The sequence below is a fragment of the Prionailurus viverrinus genome, chromosome D4, assembly GCF_022837055.1.
Source record: "Prionailurus viverrinus isolate Anna chromosome D4, UM_Priviv_1.0, whole genome shotgun sequence".
Lineage (NCBI taxonomy): Eukaryota > Metazoa > Chordata > Mammalia > Carnivora > Felidae > Prionailurus > Prionailurus viverrinus.
The window spans coordinates 32,189,501-32,209,791 of record NC_062573.1 but is presented as its reverse complement, the minus strand read 5'-3'; the positions used below and the strand labels follow the sequence as shown (position 1 = coordinate 32,209,791).

General features: G+C 40.1%; 1 protein-coding gene across 1 annotated transcript in view; it reads left to right on the top strand.

Annotated features, from left to right (window-relative positions):
• The first annotated feature begins 502 nt into the window (after positions 1-502).
• Positions 503-20,291, top strand: part of UBE2R2 (ubiquitin conjugating enzyme E2 R2) — a 114,579-nt gene continuing 94,790 nt past the window's right edge. The window contains exon 1 of the mRNA XM_047831245.1: positions 503-1,322. Within this exon, the coding sequence (XP_047687201.1) occupies positions 1,146-1,322 (177 nt within the window). The 5' untranslated portion in view covers positions 503-1,145. The remainder of the gene's footprint in view (positions 1,323-20,291) is intronic.

Sequence of the window (20,291 nt, the reverse complement as noted above, 5' to 3'; positions counted from 1 at the left end):
ACACACTAGTTTAAGGGCCCGGCAAAAGATATGTCGGGACAATTGTTCCTGCCCATAAGTCCCATAAACTCAGCACATTCTTGTCAAGCACCTACTGAGTGCAGGGACGGCGGACTTTGTGTCACGGGGAGGGACCTGCAGAGGAACAGAGTTCGTCGGAGGATGGCTGCGAAGCCTGTGGATACACATACAGAGAGGAAGGGAAGGCGCTGGGCAACTCTAGGACCAGTGGTCCTTTCCCGGGAGCTCCCCAGGAATCGCGGCGTCGAGCCGCACAACCGTCATTTGGGGCCAAGGGCATCCCCTGTGGCTACCCTCCGCCCCCACAGCCTCTTAGCCCTTTAAGGGCGGGGGACACGCGTCAGCGTCACAAAGCGCCGCCACCGCGCCTGGTGGCGGAGAGCAGGCGGGGAAGGGGGAGGAGGAAGAGGAGGAGGGCGAGCAGGGCGGGGGAGGGAGGGGCGTGCGCACGCGCGTCGGGCCGCCCGCCGCCGAGAGCCGCCCTCCCTCCCGGCGCGCGCCCCTCCTCCCTCTCACCCTCCCTCCTTCTTCTCGGCTCCGTCGCTCCCGCGGCGCGAGGCGCTCTAGCTCTTCTCCACCTCCTCCGTCGTCGCCCCTCCCCCCGCGCAGCCGCCGCCGCCGCCGTCGCCGCCGCCGCGAGACCCCTGCGCGCCGCGCTCCCCCCGCCCTCCGGCCCCGCGCGCCCTTCGGCCCCAGCAGCCCCTGAGGAGAACGAGAGGGCGAGCGAGCGCGGCGCTCCCGGGCCGGCTCGGCCCCCTCCCCTCACCATCGCCGGCCCTTTGCCGCCCTCCTCCGCTTCCACCCCTTCTCCCCCCCCCCCCCCCCGCCAAGTTGAGGCCCCCCCCGGGGGGGGGAGGCCCGGGACCGGGAGCGAATTCCCCTAACTCCTTCAGCCCCTCCCCCCGCCTGGCCCGAGTGTGAGGAAAAGGGCCCGGTCCGGCCCGCGTCGTGTGTGAGGAGGACTCGGGCCGGCCCACGGGCCGTCTGGGGCCTGGTCCGGCCCGCCGGGTGTGTGAAGACAAGCCCGGTGCGGCCCGGGCGAGGACGAGCGGAGGGGAGGGGCCTGGTCCGGCCCGGCCGGTGCGAGAGGACTGGGGCTCCGGCCCGGCGCCGCCGCCGCCGCGATGGCCCAGCAGCAGATGACCAGCTCGCAGAAGGCCCTGATGCTCGAGCTGAAATCCCTGCAGGAGGAGCCGGTGGAGGGCTTCCGGATCACCCTGGTGGATGAGTCCGACCTCTACAACTGGGAGGTTGCCATCTTCGGACCCCCCAACACCCTCTACGAAGGCGGCTACTTCAAGGTACCCCCACCCCTCCCAGCCCTGACTTCCCCAGGCGGAGGCCTTGGCTCCCTGTCGCTTGCGGGGCCCAGAGTGTGAGCGCGAGTGTGTAGAGGGGGCTCCTCACCTCGACAGCCCCCTCCCCCCATCCGTGGAAGCAGGAAGGCCTTGCTCACCAAGTGCCTTTTCTTTGTCATGGGGGCGGGGGCGGGAGGCCAGACTGCACCGGGAAATAGGAAAGCCTCTCTGGCTAGGGTAGTGGCTACCGGCGGAGGAGGGCTGTCTTTGTTTTGTTTCCCCAGCTGAGGGTGTGTGGGAAGAAAGGTGGGCTTTCCTTTCGCGTCTTCCCATCCGAACCTTCCCCGCGCCGGCTGGAACTGCCCCAGAGGGCAGAGTGACCTGCACTTACTGGGTTGGACCTTTCTTTTTTGGGGGGTGGGGGTGGGGGAAGGGTATTAGTCTGTCATTCCAGAGTCTGCCTAGTGACCTGACACTCTGAAGATTTGATGGGCTTCTTGCGTGGTGGTAGTTACAACTTTACATTCCAGTGGGCGGTAATGAATAGGACCCCAGGGGTGGTAAATAAGGGTGCCTGCGTTTTCTGGCCATTATCTTACTGGAGGGAACGCTGATTTAGCCCCCTTTCTGTTCTCCTTTCTCTGTTTACTTAATGGTGTTTCAAATGCCCTTTGTCCTCACCCTGCCACCAACTTTACTGCCCCCCCCCCCCCCCCCCCGCATGTAGAAATATCTGTAGACGGTGTAACGTGTACAGGAGATTGATCGTCTCCCACTTAAGAGAGACAAAATTGAAACGTTTTATCCAGGTGGTTAGCTTTAGCAGATGGGGTGGTCTCACAGATGAAAAGTATCATCTGAGGTGAGATGGTTTCACTGAGTAGGACTGTTCCATAGCCACCCCCGATTTAAGACAGTGGTTATTATCATTCCTGAATCCATGGATTTTCTTTCTTTTTTTTTTTTTTTATTCCAACGTAAATAACTTGGAGGTATTGAGAGTTTTTTGTTTTTGTTTTTATTTTATCATTTTTGTGGGGATGATCACGGACTGAAGGTGGAATGTTTCAAATGGTGGAGGCAGACAGGAAATTAGTGCTAAGGAATCCATTTAATTTATTTCCAAAATTAAGTAAAATAGAGCAGTGTGAGTCAATCTTGGTTTGCTTTGAAGGGAGGGGCTGTCTTGGCATAAGTTTTAAGTGAGTATCTTAGTCATGTAGTTATGATGTACATTTTTAGGACTACCCAATTACTTTTGTTTTTCTATCCTTCTAAAGGTAGAAACTTCAGTGTCAGCTTTGAAATTGGGTCAACTTTGTAGAAAATGTGAAGAATTGACGGGGATGTTTAATATTCATGCCTGTGATAATCAGTGAATATCTAGTGAAAATACATTTTTAGAGCAGCACCCTTACGAACTGTATGCTTAATCTTTTGTGGTCACCATACACTGTACTTTTTTAGATGCATGTATTAATGTACAAGTTATTAGTGACAAATTGAAGAAGGTATTGCTGTATCTGCTGGCTAAATTTAGTGGCATAAAGTTTAAATTTCCATAAAGTGTCATTGTTTGGGGTAATGGATAGTCAAGGTGAGTGGGTACTAATTAGAATGATCTCCATCTCAGTGTTTAAAAAAAAAAAACAACTATGTGAAAGGAAATAATGGGCTGCAAATTGTATTTTTTGCTGAAAGAACAGGAAAAGGACTGTGGAGAATCCTCTCAGTTTGAAAGAAGTAGTATGGGGAGAGGATTCCCTACTGGAATTTTAACTTTAACTTTTAATTTTAATTTTAAAATGTAGGATTCCCTACATTGATTTCAGTTAGGTGTTTTGTAATTTCAATCCTCTTTAGAAAGAATGGTTGAATTTCATTGTATATGTTAATTTCTTAATCTTCAATTATATTTTAAAATGTATGAAAATTCTTAGGTAGATTTTATGTTTTAGTCTTGTGTGAGAATTTTGTCAATTTTGTTTTCTTATACTTTATTCCTTATTGTATGGCCCTTTATCCCAAAAGTCTTTCATTGGAAAAAGCCAAAGTTATGGTCATGAGCAGTTGACACTTGTGATAGGTCTAAAACCATTGTTTTTTATTTCACTGCTTTTGTCTTAAAACAAGGCTTTTAGTGTGTTCCACTACAGCTGCAGTTAAAAGTTGGCACAGACCTTTTTCTACCACGATTCTCCCTTATCAGATAGTTCTTGAACATTTAGTATAGTTTATTTTCAAGTTAAATTCTTTTTTCTATTTTGGATTGTAGTTTCTGAAGGCAGTGGAACCACCATTCTTTAAATTTTCCATGTTACTCCTTTAACTTTTACATATTAATAGGTTTCTTACTGATCTTTTTCACCGTGAAATAGTTGGCTCCAGTCTGTTCTAACTATGGCATCTGTTGTGGTAGAGACTTGTGAGACCTGTATTTCACAAATTTATTTTGGATTCATGTTGTCTTTTTTAAATCTCTCAAGTCTGTGATTCTTAGCTTTGGGCGGGCGGGGGGGTGGTGGTGGTGGTGTTGGATGTATGATAGGCATAGGTAGTTTCTTGTGCCTGTTTTTCTGGATATTCTAAAATCTTTCTTGGCCTTGCTTTTTGTCCAGTTTCTTGGTCTCTTAGACTTACCGAGTGAACTTCTTTACTGCTTCGACTTTTTCCTCTAGGGATCAATCATTACAAAACACAAAGTAGAATATAGCTTAGAATAGAGAATACCTCTGAAGGTAATTTTGCTACTGTGGAGCAAGTTGAAATTTTATTGTCAATGGAAGAATAAATTGTTGATCAAGTGAGCAGTTAGTTAATGATGACTTTTAACAAGTTTACCTCATTCCTTTAAAAAGTACTGTCTTTTCAAGTAACTCCTGTTAATGATCATAACTTAGAATGGCTGCTTTGGGCTAGAACCTCCTTGGAACTCCTGCATTATTTATCTGAAAGCATGGTAGCAGTGAGTCTAGAGATCAGAAAGTGAGAGTGCCTAAGGGGGAACCTGGCTGTCACGGTTGGTAGAAAATGTGACTCTTGATCTCGGAGTTGTTGAGTTCAAGCCCCATGTTGGTGGAGAGATTAAAAAAAGAAAGATAGTGCCTCTTTCGTGAGGTGTGTAACATAAAAGTTTAAATGATACAGAAAACTTAAAATATTGCAGTTAACCTTTTGTAGTTTTAATTTTATTCAGTATTTGAGAGTGAAATATAGGTGCCTTCCATTTGTAGAAAACTTCAAACTGATAATTTACAAAGTACTATATACTCAAAATTTTCTTTAGTAGGAGCTTCTTTATCAGACTTAACACTTGATTTATATTAAAGAAACTTAAAAAAAATTTTTTTAAAGCTTGAGAGAGAGAGAGAGAGAGAGAGAGAGAGAGAGAGAAGGAGACACAGGATCTGAAGCAGGCTCAGCAGAGAGCCTGATGCTGGGCTCAAACCCATGAACTGTGAGATTACTACTGAGCTGAAGTTGGATGCTTAACCGACTGAGCCACCCAGGTGCCCCTAAAGAAACTCTTCATTGATAGTTTTTTAAAATAATGGCTATGCATTATTTTCATTTGTTCTAGAATAAATGAATCTATTTTCTGCCCCCCTCAGAAAAAACAAAACAACAACAACAAAAAACCTTGCCAGGCTTACCTTTAGTGCCTGGCAATGCCCTTCCGATTATAGCATACTCTATTTTGTGACTCTAATTTTTTCTTTTCCTTTTTTTTCCTTTATCATTTATTCATTTTTAAGAGAGCATGAGCAGGAGAGGAGCAGGGAAAGAGGGAGACACGGAATCTGAAGCAAGCTCCAGGGTCTGAGCTGTCATCACGGAGCTCTACTTGGGGCCAGAACCCACAAACCGTGAGCTCACGACCTGAGCCGACGTTGGATGCTTAATGGACTGAGCCACCCAGGAGCCCCTGTGACTAATTCTTAATATAAAATTGAAACATTTATTTTAAGACAGTGATTCTTGGGGTGCCTGGGTGGCTCAGTTGGTTAAGTGCCCACTCTTGATTTTGGCTCAGGTCATGATCTCACAGTTAATGAGTTTGAACCCTGCATCAGGCTCCACACTGATCATGAGGAGCCTGCTTGGGATTCTCTCTCTCTGCTCTTTCTTTTAAAAAAAAATTTTTTTTTTTAACGTTTTATTTATTTTTGGGACAGAGAGAGACAGAGCATGAACAGGGGAGGGGCAGAGAGAGAGGGAGACACAGAATCTGAAACAGGCTCCAGGCTCTGAGCCATCAGCCCAGAGCCCGACGCGGGGCTCGAACTCACGGACCGCGAGATCGTGACCTGGCTGAAGTTGGACACTTAACCGACTGCGCCACCCAGGCGCCCCCTCTCTGCTCTTTCTACGTGCACGGGCTCTCTCTCCCAAGATAAATAAATAAACCTAAAAAACAGAAGACATTGATTCTTAGTCTTTTTGTTACATGGATCCTTTTGAGAAACCATTTTCTTTGGGAAAACATTAGCACATATAAACTGGTTTGCATACATTTTCTTTTTCTTTTTTTAAAGTAGGCTCTGCACCCAAAGTGGGGCTTGAACTCATGACCGTGGGATCAAGAGTCAGATTCTCTACCAACTGAGTCAGCCAGACACCCCAGTTTGTATACATTTTCAGAGGGTTAACTAACAGGTTAAGAATTCCTGTTTTAAAGGATTTGGATAGGCAACTTAACAATTAACTTTAAAATTATAAGCATAGTGCTTTTTTTTTTTTTTTTTAAACAGTTGTATGATGAGTCTGTCAATATCTCGGTTCTTAATTGTTTCTCAGTTACTTTGAGAATGAGTACCTCTTAGTGCTTTTAGCTGTAACCTTTTCTGGAAGTTGAACTTGTCTTGAGTGCTGAGTGAACTAAGGCAACACTATAAATGGAAACATAGTTAATGTCTAGTGGTTTGGGGCACTACTGTAGTAAATTTAGTAGTTTTAGTGTTCCTCCTACCACCTCCCCCCACAATGGCATAAGTATGGCATCTCCGTATTTATTTTATTTTTTAATGTGTATTTATTATTTATTTATTTATTTTCAAATGTTTTTATTTATTTTTGAGACAGAGAGAAACAGAGCATGAGCAGGGGAGGGGCAGAGAGAGAGGGAGACACAGAATCTGAAGCAGGCTCCAGGCTCTGAGCTGTCAGCACAGAGCCCGACGCGGGGCTTGAACTCACGAACCGTGAGATCATGACCTGAGCCGAAGTCAGATGCTCAACAGACTGAGCCACCCAGGCGCCCCATTGTGTATTTATTTTTGAGAGAGAGAGAGAGAGAGGGAAACACAGAATCTGAAGCAGGCTCCAGGCTCTGAGCTGTCAGCACAGATCCCAACGTGGGGCTTGGACCCACGAACTGTGAGATCATGACCTGAGCCGAAGTCGGATGCTTTAACTGAGCCACCCAGGTGCCCCAGTATTTTTTTTTTTTAATGTTTATTTTTTATTTTTGAGAGGGGGGAGGGGCAGAGAGAGGGGGGCAGAGGATCTGAAATGGGCTCTGTGATGACAGCAGCAAGCCTGAGTAGGGGCTCGAACTCACACTGTGAGATTGCAACCTGAGCCAAAGTTGGCTGCTCAATGCACTGAGCCATCCAGGTGTCCCGCATCTCAGTATTTTATAGAATATTTTTTTACCATATTAAGCTGATTCCAAAAATTTTTTTCCTTTTTTTTAGTTTTTAACTTGTTGGAAATTGGGATGTGTCTTAAAATCTGTGAAGTCTTTTTTTTTGTTGTTTCTTTAATGTTTATTTTTGAGAAAGAGCACAAGTATACAAGCGAGTTTGGGGGAGGAACAGAGAGAGAGGGAGTAGAGGATCTGAAGCAGGCTCTCTGCTGTCAGTGCAGAGCCTGATGTGGGGCTCGAACTCACCAATCATGAGATCATGACCTGAGCCAAAGTCAGATGCTTAACCAACAGAGCCACCCAGGCACCCCCATGAAGTCTTAAATCCCATCAGCCAGGTGGCACTTGAGATCTAGTTGTGAGAGAACCTCCCATTGAAATCTTGTAATAAAAATTTTTTTTTAATGCTAGCATCAGTGTCTTAAATTTGATAAAATAAGTATAGTTTCTTTTTGAATGAAGAATTTGAGCCCTAGTTAATATTTTGTTTGCAGCGTGTTGATTCTTGTGTTTCAGAGATTTGTGTTAGTAAATAATACTGAGTATTCATCAAAGGCAAAGCACTGTATGAAGAGTAACTTACAGAGAGTAAGGAAAGTGTTAGGATAAGTAACCTTAGACCTTATATGAATAATCTTAAAAATTTTTGTGTCGACTTTAAAATATGAGGTGTAGGTATTCACACAATTGTAAATGGTAATTTAAATCAAACCTTTTATTTTTATTATTTTTTTAAAAGGCACTGTTTTACTTTTATTATTTTTTTTTAATGTTTATTTTTTAGATAGAGACAGAGTGTGAGCAGGTGAAGGGCAAAGAGAGAGGGAGACACAAAATCTGAAGCAGGCTCCAGGCTCTGAGCTGTCATCACAGAGCCTGATGTGGGGTTCCAACACACAAACTTTGAGGTCATGACCTGAGCTTAACTGACTGAGCCACCCAGGCGCCCCTATTTTTATTATTTAAAAAAATATATATTAGTTTATTTTTGGGAGAGCACAAGTGGGGGGAGTACAGAGTGAGGGGGAGAAAGGATCCTAAGTGGGCTCTTTGCTGACAGGCTTGACAGCAGCAAGCCCCATGTGGGGTTTGAACTCCTGAACCATGAGATCATGACCTGAGACAAAGTCAGACACTCAACCGACTGAGCCACCCAGGTGCCCCTAAATCAAACCTTTTAAAGTTTGGAGGCCCATTAGAGCATTTGTCAACATAATGACAATCTGTCATGATAAAACGTCTGTTCCATCTTTGCAATTTAGTGTTACTAATCCTAGTTTAAGGTTCCAGAAGAACCTGTCTTGTGGGAGACAAGTGAACTAAAGGAGGCCATCTAACAAATTGGTCCAACTCTGCTAGTTAGGGGGAAATAGCAGGAAGAGTTATAAATTCAGGGTTTAGGACTACAGAATTCCACCTTGCTGAAAGGTCATAGTTAAAAGATCTAATTATGTTCCTGAATTTCTTTTGGACTGTTTCACATACAACTACAGAGATGTTAGAGCAAGACTGAGCCTCTTTGGATGTGTTCTGTCAACACAGAACTATTTTATTTCAACTTTATTCAGTAAGAAATTTGTTATTTAGAGTTTATGCTTATGTACCTTTAAGTGAGGTGATTCTGAAGTGAAAGGAATGATAGATACGAAATTAAAGAGATAATTTTAGTACAGATTCCCAAGGTTTGATATATAAATATTATTCCATATTAAAATTGGAAAACTCAGATTTTGGGATACATATTTAAAGTTTGTAGACAATAGTCCACTTTTTTTTTTTTTATTTAAAAAAAATTTTTTTTTTCAACGTTTATTTATTTTTGGGACAGAGAGAGACAGAGCATGAACGGGGGAGGGGCAGAGAGAGAGGGAGACACAGAATCGGAAACAGGCTCCAGGCTCCGAGCCATCAGCCCAGAGCCCGACGCGGGGCTCAAACTCACGGACCGCGAGATCGTGACCTGGCTGAAGTCGGACGCTTAACCGACTGCGCCACCCAGGCGTCCCGACAATAGTCCACTTTAAGTACTATACTTGATTTGTTTTAATAACAAATATAAAAATGTTTTTGTTATAACATAAATAGTAAGTTGAATTACTGTTGTGAACCTGTTGGCAAGGTAAGTAGACTGAATACTTAAAACATATTAAAAACCAAGCACACAAATGTACTAAAAACTTTGAATGCCATATCTAATTGTGGATACACACTACTAAGTACAGTATTATAGATATTAGTACCTAACATTTATTGAGGCTTACAATGTGCCACATCCTTTATAGGAATATTTCATAATCGTGTGAGGTGTGGTTACTGTTACTTTCATATAGGAAGAATGAGTCATAGCTCATTTAAGTTGTCCAGGGGTCTTCAGCTAGAAAGTTTAAATACCAAATTGTAGTACCAGACTGCTGGACTCTGAAGCCTGTGTTATTCTTTTACTGAGATCTTTTGCCACTTAGGATATGTTTGAAGGTATAAAAGTGGAGCTTTAAGAAAATCAAATTTATGGGGGTGCTTGGGTGGCTCAGTCAGTGAGTATATCTGACTTGATTTCAGCCCAGGTTGTGGTGTCCCGGTTCATAGGGTCAGCCCCTGACGGGTTTTGCACCGTGAGCGCAGACCCTGCTTCGGATTCTTTCTGTCCCTTGCTCTCATTTGCCCATGTGTGCATGTGCTCTCAGAATTGATAAGTAAATATTGTAAAAAAGAAAATCAGAGTTACGGAGTTTTTATAAGGAACTATTTAAAATTTTACTTAAGTTTAAAGGTCACAAGGGTAATATCTGCCCCTCCAAATTATGGGTCAAGATTGTTATGATGACATTGGTTTATATCTTAAGTTCACTGGAAAAAGAAGATTTTTTTGTTTTTGGATTACTTCAATTAGAGAATGATAAATCCTGTTGCAGAATGATTTTTTTTTTTAATTGGCAAAACTGTTCTTTAATAGTAACTTTCTAATTTAAGGGGCCAGTGGGTTAGTGTCACTGTTGAGAAATAGAAGTCTGAGAAAACTACTTTTGGGATTAGAAATGATACTATATCTCTCACAAAAATGATGGTGGGAGGATGATAGGAGTTACATTTCTTATTTTTTTTTTGATGATTTTTAAAAAATTTACATCCAAATTAGTTAGCATATAGTACAACAATGATTTCAGGAGTAGATTCCTTAGTGCCCCTTACCCATTTAGCCCATCCCCCCTCCCACAACCCCTCCAGTAACCCTCAGTTTGTTCTCCATATTTATGAGTCTCTTCTGTTTTGTCCCCCTCCCTGTTTTTATATTATTTTTGTTTCCTTTCCCTTATGTTCATCTGTTTTGTCTCTTTAAGTCCTCACATGAGTGAAGTCATATGATTTTTGTCTTTCTCTGACTAATTTCACTTAGCATAATACCCTCCAGTTCCATCCACGTAGTTGCAAATGGCAAGATTTCATTCTTTTTGATTGCCAAGTAATACTGCATTGTACATATATAGACCACATTTTCTTTATCCATTCATCCATCGATGGACATTTGGGCTTTTTCCATACTTTGGCTATTGTCGATAGTGCTGCTATAAACATGGAGGTGCATGTGTCCCTTCAAAACAGCACACCTGTATCCCGTGGATAAATGCCTAGTAGTGCAATTGCTGGGTCGTAGGGGGAGGATTTACGTTTCTTAATGCAGTATTGGCTTATACTTTTATTTATTATTATTATTTTTTTAATGTTTGTTTATTTTGAGAGAGAGCAAGCAGGGGAGGGGCAGAGGGAGGCTGAGAGAGAGGATCCCAAGCAGGCTCTGTGCTGTCAATGGAGAGCCTAATGCGAGGCTGCATCTCATGAACTGTGAGATCTCTCATGCACTGTGTGATCTCTCATGAACTGAGATAATGACCTGAGCCAAAATCAAGAGTCCTACACTTAACCAACTGAGCCATCCAGGCGCCCCATGATTTATGCTTTTGAAATAATAATGCCTATGAGAAAGAATGAAATATGGCCTTTTGTAGCAATGTGGATGGAACTGGAGAGTGTTATGCTAATTGAAATAAGTCATATAGAAAAAGACAGATACCGTATGTTTTCATTCTTATGTGGATCCTGAGAAACTTAACAGAAGACCATGGGGGAGGGGAAGGGGAAAAAAAAAGTTAGAGAGGGAGGGAGGCAAACCATAAGAGACTCTTAAAAACTGAAAATAAGCTGAGGGTTGATGGGGGGTGGGAGGGAGGCCAAAGTGGGTGATGGGCATAGAGGAGGGCACCTGTTGGGATGAGCACTGGGTGTTGTATGGAAACCAATTTGACAATAAATTTCATATTAAACAAATAATAATAATAATGCCTTAGGGGCACCTGGGTGGCTTAGTCTATTGAAGTCTAGCTTTGGCTCTGGTCATGCTCTCATGGTTCTTGAGTTCTAGCCCCGTATCAGGCTCTCTGCTGTTAGTGCCTGCTTGGGTTTGTTCCTCTGTCTCCCTCTCTCTCTGCCCCTCACCTGTATTGTCTCTATCTCTGTCTCTCTCAAAAATAAATAAACATTAAAAAAAAAAAAAACCTAAAGCACAATGCTGTAATACTTTTCTTACTATATTCAAGCACCATAGGAAACTTGAGCAGTTTAAGGTTAAAACTTTTTTTGTTCCTTCATTTGAGTGTTAAAGTGATATATTCCTACTTCTAGCATCTTTATTTTTTTTATTTTTTTATTTTTTTTTTAGCATCTTTAGATTAGTACCATAGTTTTCATCTGTTCTGTGTCTGCATTTCCAACTTTCATAATTCATTATTTATCTGCTTTGCTGTATTTGCTTCATGGGCAGCTGATGTTTAATTTGAGGGATAAATTCCATGAATTTATCCTAATTTATCCTAATATCCTAATTTATACTAAGTGTGGCTCACTTAGTAACACACATAGTAATTCAGATTGTAAATATTGAATAATTACTGTCTTGTTGAAAATGACTGTAGCCTCATTTATAAAATAATATTAAGAATTGGCAAAGTTATAGCAGTTGGGGCAATATGTAGCAATCCTTTGTAGAAATAGAATAACTTAAAAATTTAGAAACCAGGGGTACCTGGGTGGCTCAGTCAAGGTTAGGCGTCCTACTCTTGATTTTGGCTCAGGTCATGATCTCATGGTTCATGAGTTCAAGAGTTGGCCACTCAGCTGACTGAGCCACCCAGGCACCCCACACACGTCATTTTTGATTCAAAAATAGTATTACTCAGGTTATTTACCCTATTTACCAAGTTGAATCTCACTGAATCAGTTTTGGATATTAAATGTGACAAAGTAAAGTCCACACTACAGAGAAGTAAAGATTAGCCACTAACAAAGACAGTATGAAGTTGTACAATAAGCTTTGAAAGCAGTTCTCAAAAAATTCTGAATTGTTTGAGCACTGTGGGCGTAGCATTGTTGGAGTGGGTATATAGCCAGCCTCCTGAGGTATTTGCTCTGGAGGGGGCAAAGCTCATTTGAATTCTGGTAGTTGAGTTAAAAAAACAAATCAAAACACTTTTATTACTTAGGCCCATCTTGATCTTAATCACTCAACTGCCATTTCCCCCATTGGCTAAACAAAGATAATGATGTCTTCAAGCTGTTAAGGACTAAGCCCTGTGGAAAAACTTCAGTGCTAATGTTAAACAACAACAACAACAAAAAGTATAACTATGTCCTCAGGGTTCCCACCCTTAGTTCTTTGGAATTTGTTAATCATATTTCAACATTTACTCTGAATAAGAATGACAAAATTGGCTACACAAAGAAAGAAATGTCTTGTTGAAGATATGGAAATTATGTAGAATTTAGATTTGAGATTCAAAGAATCTTGTATTAAAAGGGCTTTAAAATGAGTGCACTTCCTGAGTTTTGAATTAAATCTCCACCTTATGTAACTTTTTTTCTGAAGATTTTTTTGTTGATAAATTATGGAATAAGTTATGTACAGAAAGGTTCCTTAAATTAAAAATAGTACCAGTAAGTGGTAAAACTGGAAAAGTTACTTGAGGATGTGTAAGTATCGTATTAAGGAAATCAGTTATTTCTAACTTAAAAAATTTTTTTCTATTATCAAATTGTGATCTTAGATTATGAGCTCTTTAAGAAATGCCACTGGATCGGGGCGCCTGGGTGGCTCAGTCGGTTAAGCGTCCGACTTCGGCTCAGGTCACGATCTGGCGGTCCGTGAGTTCGAGCCCCGCGTCGGGCTCTGGGCTGATGGCTCAGAGCCTGGAGCCTGTTTCCGATTCTGTGTCTCCCTCTCTCTCTGCCCCTCCCCCATTCATGCTCTGTCTCTCTCTGTCCCAAAATTAAAAAAAAAAACAACAAAAAAAAAACGTTGAAAAAAATAAACGTTAAAAAAAAAATTAAAAAAAAAAATGCCACTGGAGGGGTACCTGGGTGGCTCAGTTGGTTGAGCGTCCAACTTGACCTGATTTCGGCTCAGGTCATGATCCCAGGGTGGTGGGATTGAGCCCAGCCTCGGCTTGAGATTCTGTCTTTCCCTCTGCCCCTTTCCCCTGCTTTTACTCGCTCTTGCTCTCACTCTCTCTCAAAATAAAAATTAAAAAATAAAAAAAAGAAATGCCACTGGATCTTTGATTTTCCTTAGCATTTGCCATAGGACCTAAAAGATAAAAGAATAAATGCTTATCTTTTGGGGAGTCACATCCTTTGAGAATGGCAGCCCCCCCTTCCTCCAAATTCTGCATGCAATTTCAAGGAATTACTGGTATCTGAATTTTCTCCATAGACCTTAAGTGATTCAACCTGTGTCTAAGACATGTGGTAGAATAAAGTGGCTAAGTATTTAGACTGCTCAGTTACTTTAGTTGTGCTTTCCCTTTTGGGAAGAAATTGCATTTTATTTGGATTTTGACGTTTGATCTATAGTTGCCAGGTTGCCTCAATTAGATCTAATGTTCTTGATGACTGAAGTTTTTTTTTAAGTGATTTTTTTTTTTTAAGTTTATTTACTTATTTTGAGAGAGAGAGAGAGAGAGAGAAAGCTCTAGTTGGGGAGGGGCAGAGAGAGAGGGAGGGAGAATCCCAAGCAGGCTCTGCATTGTCAGCATAGAGCCTGATGTGGTGCTTGAACCCACAAACTGTGAGATCATGACTTGAGCCAAGGTTTGATGCTTAACCAACTGAGCCACCCAGGCATCCCGTGATGACTGAAGATTAGCTAAAAATTAAGATTGAAATCTTGGTTATATAGTATTATAGCAAATGATAATCTTTGTGTAGGGCTCCTCTTATAATTTAAATACTATAAAACTTGTTTAGAAGAGGTTAAGAATTTTAGAACAGTGATAGTGAGAGGCATTAATTACCAAAACCTGCCAACCATAGCAACCTGGACCTCTGTAGTCTCATGAAGATAAAGATTGCTAAGCCTCATGTGGAAAATTAAAAGAAATAAAACAAAATAATTAAACCCAATTCTGTTTTAGCCTTTTTAGAGTATCAGAAGACATTAAAAAGAAATTTTAAAACTAGAAGTGCATTTTGGAATTTCTTATAAAGTGGAGGATTTTAAAAGAGCGACTATAAATGTTATGAATTTTCTTATGGGGTTCTTGATGCTTTAAAAAATAATTAGAAGACTACATTTTTAAAGCTCTGCTTGTACTTTGATAATACTCTATGTGCATGCATTTTGTTAATAATTTTGGTAAAGTTTAGCCAAATATGTACCTATATTTTTCTTTCCCCCAATATACATAAAGTTTCCTAAATAAAAGATTAACTATACCTAGCATGTACTGTTTACATATATACCTTGAATAAATTAATTATTAACAAGGTGGAGTAGGGAGGGAACTTTTAAAGTAGGTTAAATTTCTGTGGTGTGTGAATTATTATAAACTCTTCTGGGTGATTGTTTCAGCTACCAAATATGTCCTAAAGTGTGTACATCTTTAATTAGACCTTAATTTTTTGCCTTCCTGTTAGACATTTCTGCTAGTATGGCTTTTTTTTTTTTTTAATTATGTTTTAATTATACTAAAAAGTAAACACTAAACTGGTCTCTACCTTTTTTCATAAGCCTCTTTTGTATTCACTTTTCTGGATATTTGACTGACACTGTCTACCCAACCACACGAGCCTAGAAGCTAGAAATCGTTTAAGATGATTTCTGCTTCCTCTTTTCACATATCCAATTATTTTTAGTATCTCATGTCTCTGGTATTTAGCCCCTCCTTTTCATTCCTGCTGCCACCATGTAAGTTATACTCAGTTGTCACTCAGACTGTGACAGTAGCCTCTTTACTGTCTTATGCCCCTCCAGTGTATGATGCTCCTAGAATAACCTTTCTAAAGTTCTTTTCTTTTTCTTTTTTTTATTTTTTTATTTTTGAGAGAGAGACACACACACAGACAGACAGACAGTGAGTGGGGGAGGGGCAAAGAGAGGGAGATACAGAATCCTAAGCAGGCCCCAGACTCCAGGCTGTCAGCATAGAGTCCAGCTTGGGGCTCCAACTCACAAACTGCGAGATCATGACCTGAGCTGAAGTCGGACACCTAACCAACTGAACCACCCAGGCGCCCCTCTTTCTAAAGTTCTAATCTGACCTGTCTCTACCATCAAAAAAAAAAAAAAAAAAAAAAAGAAAGAAAAGAAAAAGACACTATCTTCCACAAAATGAAGTAAAAATTTCTTTGTGTGACATACAAAGCCCTTCATGATCTGGTTCTTACTTACTTTTTCAACTGTATTTCCAGTTCTTGCTCCGTAGGTAATTTTTGTTTAAGTTTTTGTTTTTTTTTTTAAGTTTGCCTAAGCAATCTGTACACCCAACATGGGATTTGAACTCATGACCCTGAGATCAGAGCTCCACCAACTGAGTCAGCCAGGCAGCTCTCCATAGATAATTTTTGACAGTGCCATTGCCTAAGCTATTTATCTGTCTGGAATGCCCTTTTCAACTTTTCTCTTGTTCTCTTTAGTCCAGGGAACTCCAACTTCTATTTTAAAACCCCATTCACTATGAATGACCTGAAAATTTCTTGGGTTCACCCTCTCTAACCTACACTCTTCACAATTAAACTGTTTTAAGGTAAACTTAGATATCCTATTCTTTGATCTGTAAATACTGGAGTCCTAAAAAAATAAGTACTCTTTTTAAAAACATAATTGCATTATTCTTAATAGTAATTCCTACACCTGAAACTAATGTAACATTATGTGTCAGATATACTCAATTAAAAAAAATCCTTAATATCTAATATGCAGATTTCCCCAGTTGTCTCATAAACTTTTAAATTAGTTTGAATCAGGATCCCATAGAAAATCCACAATTGCATTTGGTTGATATGCCTCTTAAGACTTTCTTAATCGATATATTATCCTTTCTCCTTTTTTTAAATGTTTGTTTTCAATGTTTATTCATTTCTGAGGAGAGGGAGGAGCAGAGGCTGGAAACAGAGGATACAAAGCAGGCTCTTTGCTGATAGCAGAGAGCCGGATGCGGGGTTCAAACTGAAAAACCAGGAAGGAGATCATGACCCTAGCTGAAGTTGGATGTTTAAGAGACTGAGCCAGGTTCCCCCGCCTTTTTTTTTGATAACAGTTTTATTGAGATACAATTCATACACCATACAATTCACTTACTTAAATGTACAATTCAGTGTTGTTGTTTTTTTTAGTATATTCACAAGAGTTTTACAACTCATGACAATCAACTTTAGAACATTTTCATCACCCAGAAAAGAAATTCTATATCCATTAGTTGTCACTCCTCATTTTTTCCCCAAGCCTTAGGCAAGCAGTCTACTTTCTGTGACTATAGATTTGGTTATTCAATAAATGTACAGATTTACATTTCATATGAATGGAATCCTATAACATACAGTCTTCTGTGACTGGCTAATTTAGCATAACGTTTCCAAAATTCATATGTTGTGGCATGTATCAGTACTTCGTTTATTTTCATTGTTAAATAATGTTCCAGTGTATGAACATTTGAGTTGTTTTCTATTGAAAATAACACTGACATGAACATTTGTGTACAAGTGTCAATGTGGGCATATATTTTCATTTCTCTGAATTATTGGGTCATATAAGAACTCTGTATCATTTGAGGAACTCAGACTATTTTCCAAAGTGGTTGTACCATTTTATATTCCCACCAGCAGTGCTTGTGAGGGTTCTAATTTCTGTAATCTTGACCAACACTTGTCTCTCTTTTTTTTTTTAAACTTTATTTTTTTCCAATTGAATATATTTAACTGCTAAACTGCTGTCTTCACTTTTAAGGAATTCACTATTGTATTGGACTGGTAATAATTATGTTGTATTACATAGTAAAGGATATTATTATAATACTAAAAGTAATGGAAGGTTACTATGTTTCTAACACTGGTGGTCACCAGACATAGTCATGGAAAGTTCTAGCCCCAAACCTAGGTAGCCACTTATGTTTTCCACATTGTTTCTTCTCTGTTTAAATTCATAAAACTTCCCATGCAGGATCTAGTCATATCTCACCTTCTCATATCTCATGGAGCTAAATTTAGGTTAGTAAATTTGGTGGAGAAAAATACTAATTTCTTGATGGAGTGAAATCTGTTATGCAGGTATTATACAGGAATTTAAATTTTATAACATTAAAGATGTAATGAGGGACATTTATTAAGGGCATTAGTTTATTGTTTTTCTAGGAAAAAATTCAAGCAGCATGAAAGTCTTTCCCTTGAAAATCACTTGACTGTTTGACATGTGATCCTTCAGAAAAATATTCTATGCATGTACAAACATAACTATGCATTTTTAAACTATAATTTTAATTATACTTAAAAGCTTTTTCTGCATCTTGTTTTTAAACATAATAGTTTATTTTGGAGATCTTTCCATGATCAGTATTTGTGGATTGTCTCATTAATTGTAACTGTTGCACAATACTCCAGTTAAGGATATACTTTATTCAACTGTCTATTGATGGGCAATTAATCATTCTCAGATTTTTTTTAATGTTTATTTTTGAGAAAGAGAGTGCACGCGCGCAATTGGGAGAGGGACAGAGAGAGAGGGAATCTGAAGCACGCTCCAGGCTCTGAGCTGTCAGTACAGTGCCTGACACTGGGCTCTAACTCACAAACCATGAGATCATGACCTATGCTGAAGTTGGACACTCAACTGACTGAGCCATCCAGGCACCCCAGTTTTTGACTCTTACAAGCAAAGCTGAAAAGGGACATTTTTACATATCTTTATATTTTTGTGAATAGATTGCCTGGATTAAAGGATATATGTATTTAAATTTTACTAGTCAAATTATCCTGCAGAAATACTAATTTTTATTCCATGATGTAATTTTTATGGGTATTGTCAAACTATAAAATTTGCAGTTCTGATAAGTCAGCTTTTATGATGGTTGTTTCTCTTAATTGTCAATGAAATTTAGCTTACTTTCATGTCATTGGCCATTTGTAATGTATATGCAGGTTATCTATACGTGTCCTCTGCCCATTTTTGTTAGGTTTTGTTTTTATTTATTTTAACTAGGATAAAGGCTGTGTGCCTAAAGAAGGTTGCTTGTTGCAAATATTGTTCCCATGTGTCATTTATTAATGATGTAATTTAAAATATTAATTTGTGCTTACAAATCTACCCAAAGTTAAACATGAAGACAAGCATGGAGAAAATTGTATTTGTCACTGTCATGACAGTAGGCTAGAAGAATTTGTGGGGTTTAGAGTAAACTCTTCTAAAACGTTGTCTGTGTGGATGATTCCTAGTCTGTGAACAAACTTGATACAAATAAGTTACAGGCTGATACAGAGTTACCTGTATTTTACTGAGAAAATGGTAGTAGCTCCTTTCAAAAAATAAAATGTTAATCCCCACTTATAATTCAATACACGTTTATTATAGAAAGTTAAAAAAATTTTTTTTAATGTTTGTTTATTTTTGAGACAGAGAGAGACAGAGCATGAACGGAGGAGGGTCAGAGAGAGGGAGACACAGAATCTGAAGCAGGCTCCAGGCTCCAAGCTGTCACCAGAGAGCTGGATGTGGGGCTTGAACTCACGGACTGTGAGATCATGGCCTGAGCCGAAGTCGGATGCTTAACTGACTGAGCCATCCAGGAGCCCCTAGAAAGTTTTAAAAGTTCCTGAAGCTATAAAGAAAATGTCACTTATATTGATGTTACTTAGAAGTAATACTTTTTTTTTTTTTTTTTAAACTAAGTTCTGTGCCCAACATGGGGCTTGAACTTGTGACTCCGAGATCAAGAATTGCATGCTGTACGACTGAGCCAGCTAGGCACCCCTAGAAGTAATACTTGTAATACATTTTCTTCTGAATATGCTATAGTTCATCTCAAAAATCAGATACTGCGTATTCATTTTTTAAACTTAATATATTCTGAACATTTTCCCAGCTGTTATTTAACCTTTTCTCTCTTGTTGGACCTGGGGATTTATTTTTCTTTCTAAAAAATACTATCTTTTTTTTCCCCTCCAGTTTATTTATTTATTTTGAGAGACTGCGCCACACACGAGTGATTGGAGGAGAGGCAGAGAGAGAGAGGGAGAGAGAGAGAGAATCATAAGCAGGCTCTGCCCTCAGTGCAGAACCCAATGCTGGGCTCGAGCCCACAAACTGTGAGATTATGACCTGAGCTAAAGTTGGACACTTAACCGACTGAGCCTCCCACGTGCCCCTAAACAATACTGTCTTGAATACATTTTTATATCTATATTTGTGTGTTTTTCACATAAGTTTCTGGTACTGGATATATTGGGTCAAAAGTTATGAACATCTCCATATACATTTAGAGAAGATATTTGGAACTGATTTTGACAAGATAAGATGCAATAGTAAAAATGCTAATTTTCTTTTTTTTTTTTAAAATTTTTTTTTTTCAACGTTTATTTATTTTTGGGACAGAGAGAGACAGAGCATGAACGGGGGAGGGGCAGAGAGAGAGGGAGATACAGAATCGGAAACAGGCTCCAGGCTCCGAGCCATCAGCCCAGAGCCTGACGCGGGGCTCGAACTCACGGACCGCGAGATCGTGACCTGGCTGAAGTCGGACGCTTAACCGACTGCGCCACCCAGGCGCCCCAAAATGCTAATTTTCTAGAGGGCTAAGAAACCATTAAAGACTTGGCTACTATGCCTTGGTTTTACATAGTTATGTATGGAAAGTTAATGGGATTAGATTAGCCAAAACGATTTTGAAAAAGAAGAGCAAAGCTAGAAAATTCATAATACCCAATTTTAAGATGCAGTATAAAGGAATGCTAATCAAGAGAGTGTGATATATTGAACTAAAGAAACAGAATAGAGAACTGAGAAATAGACT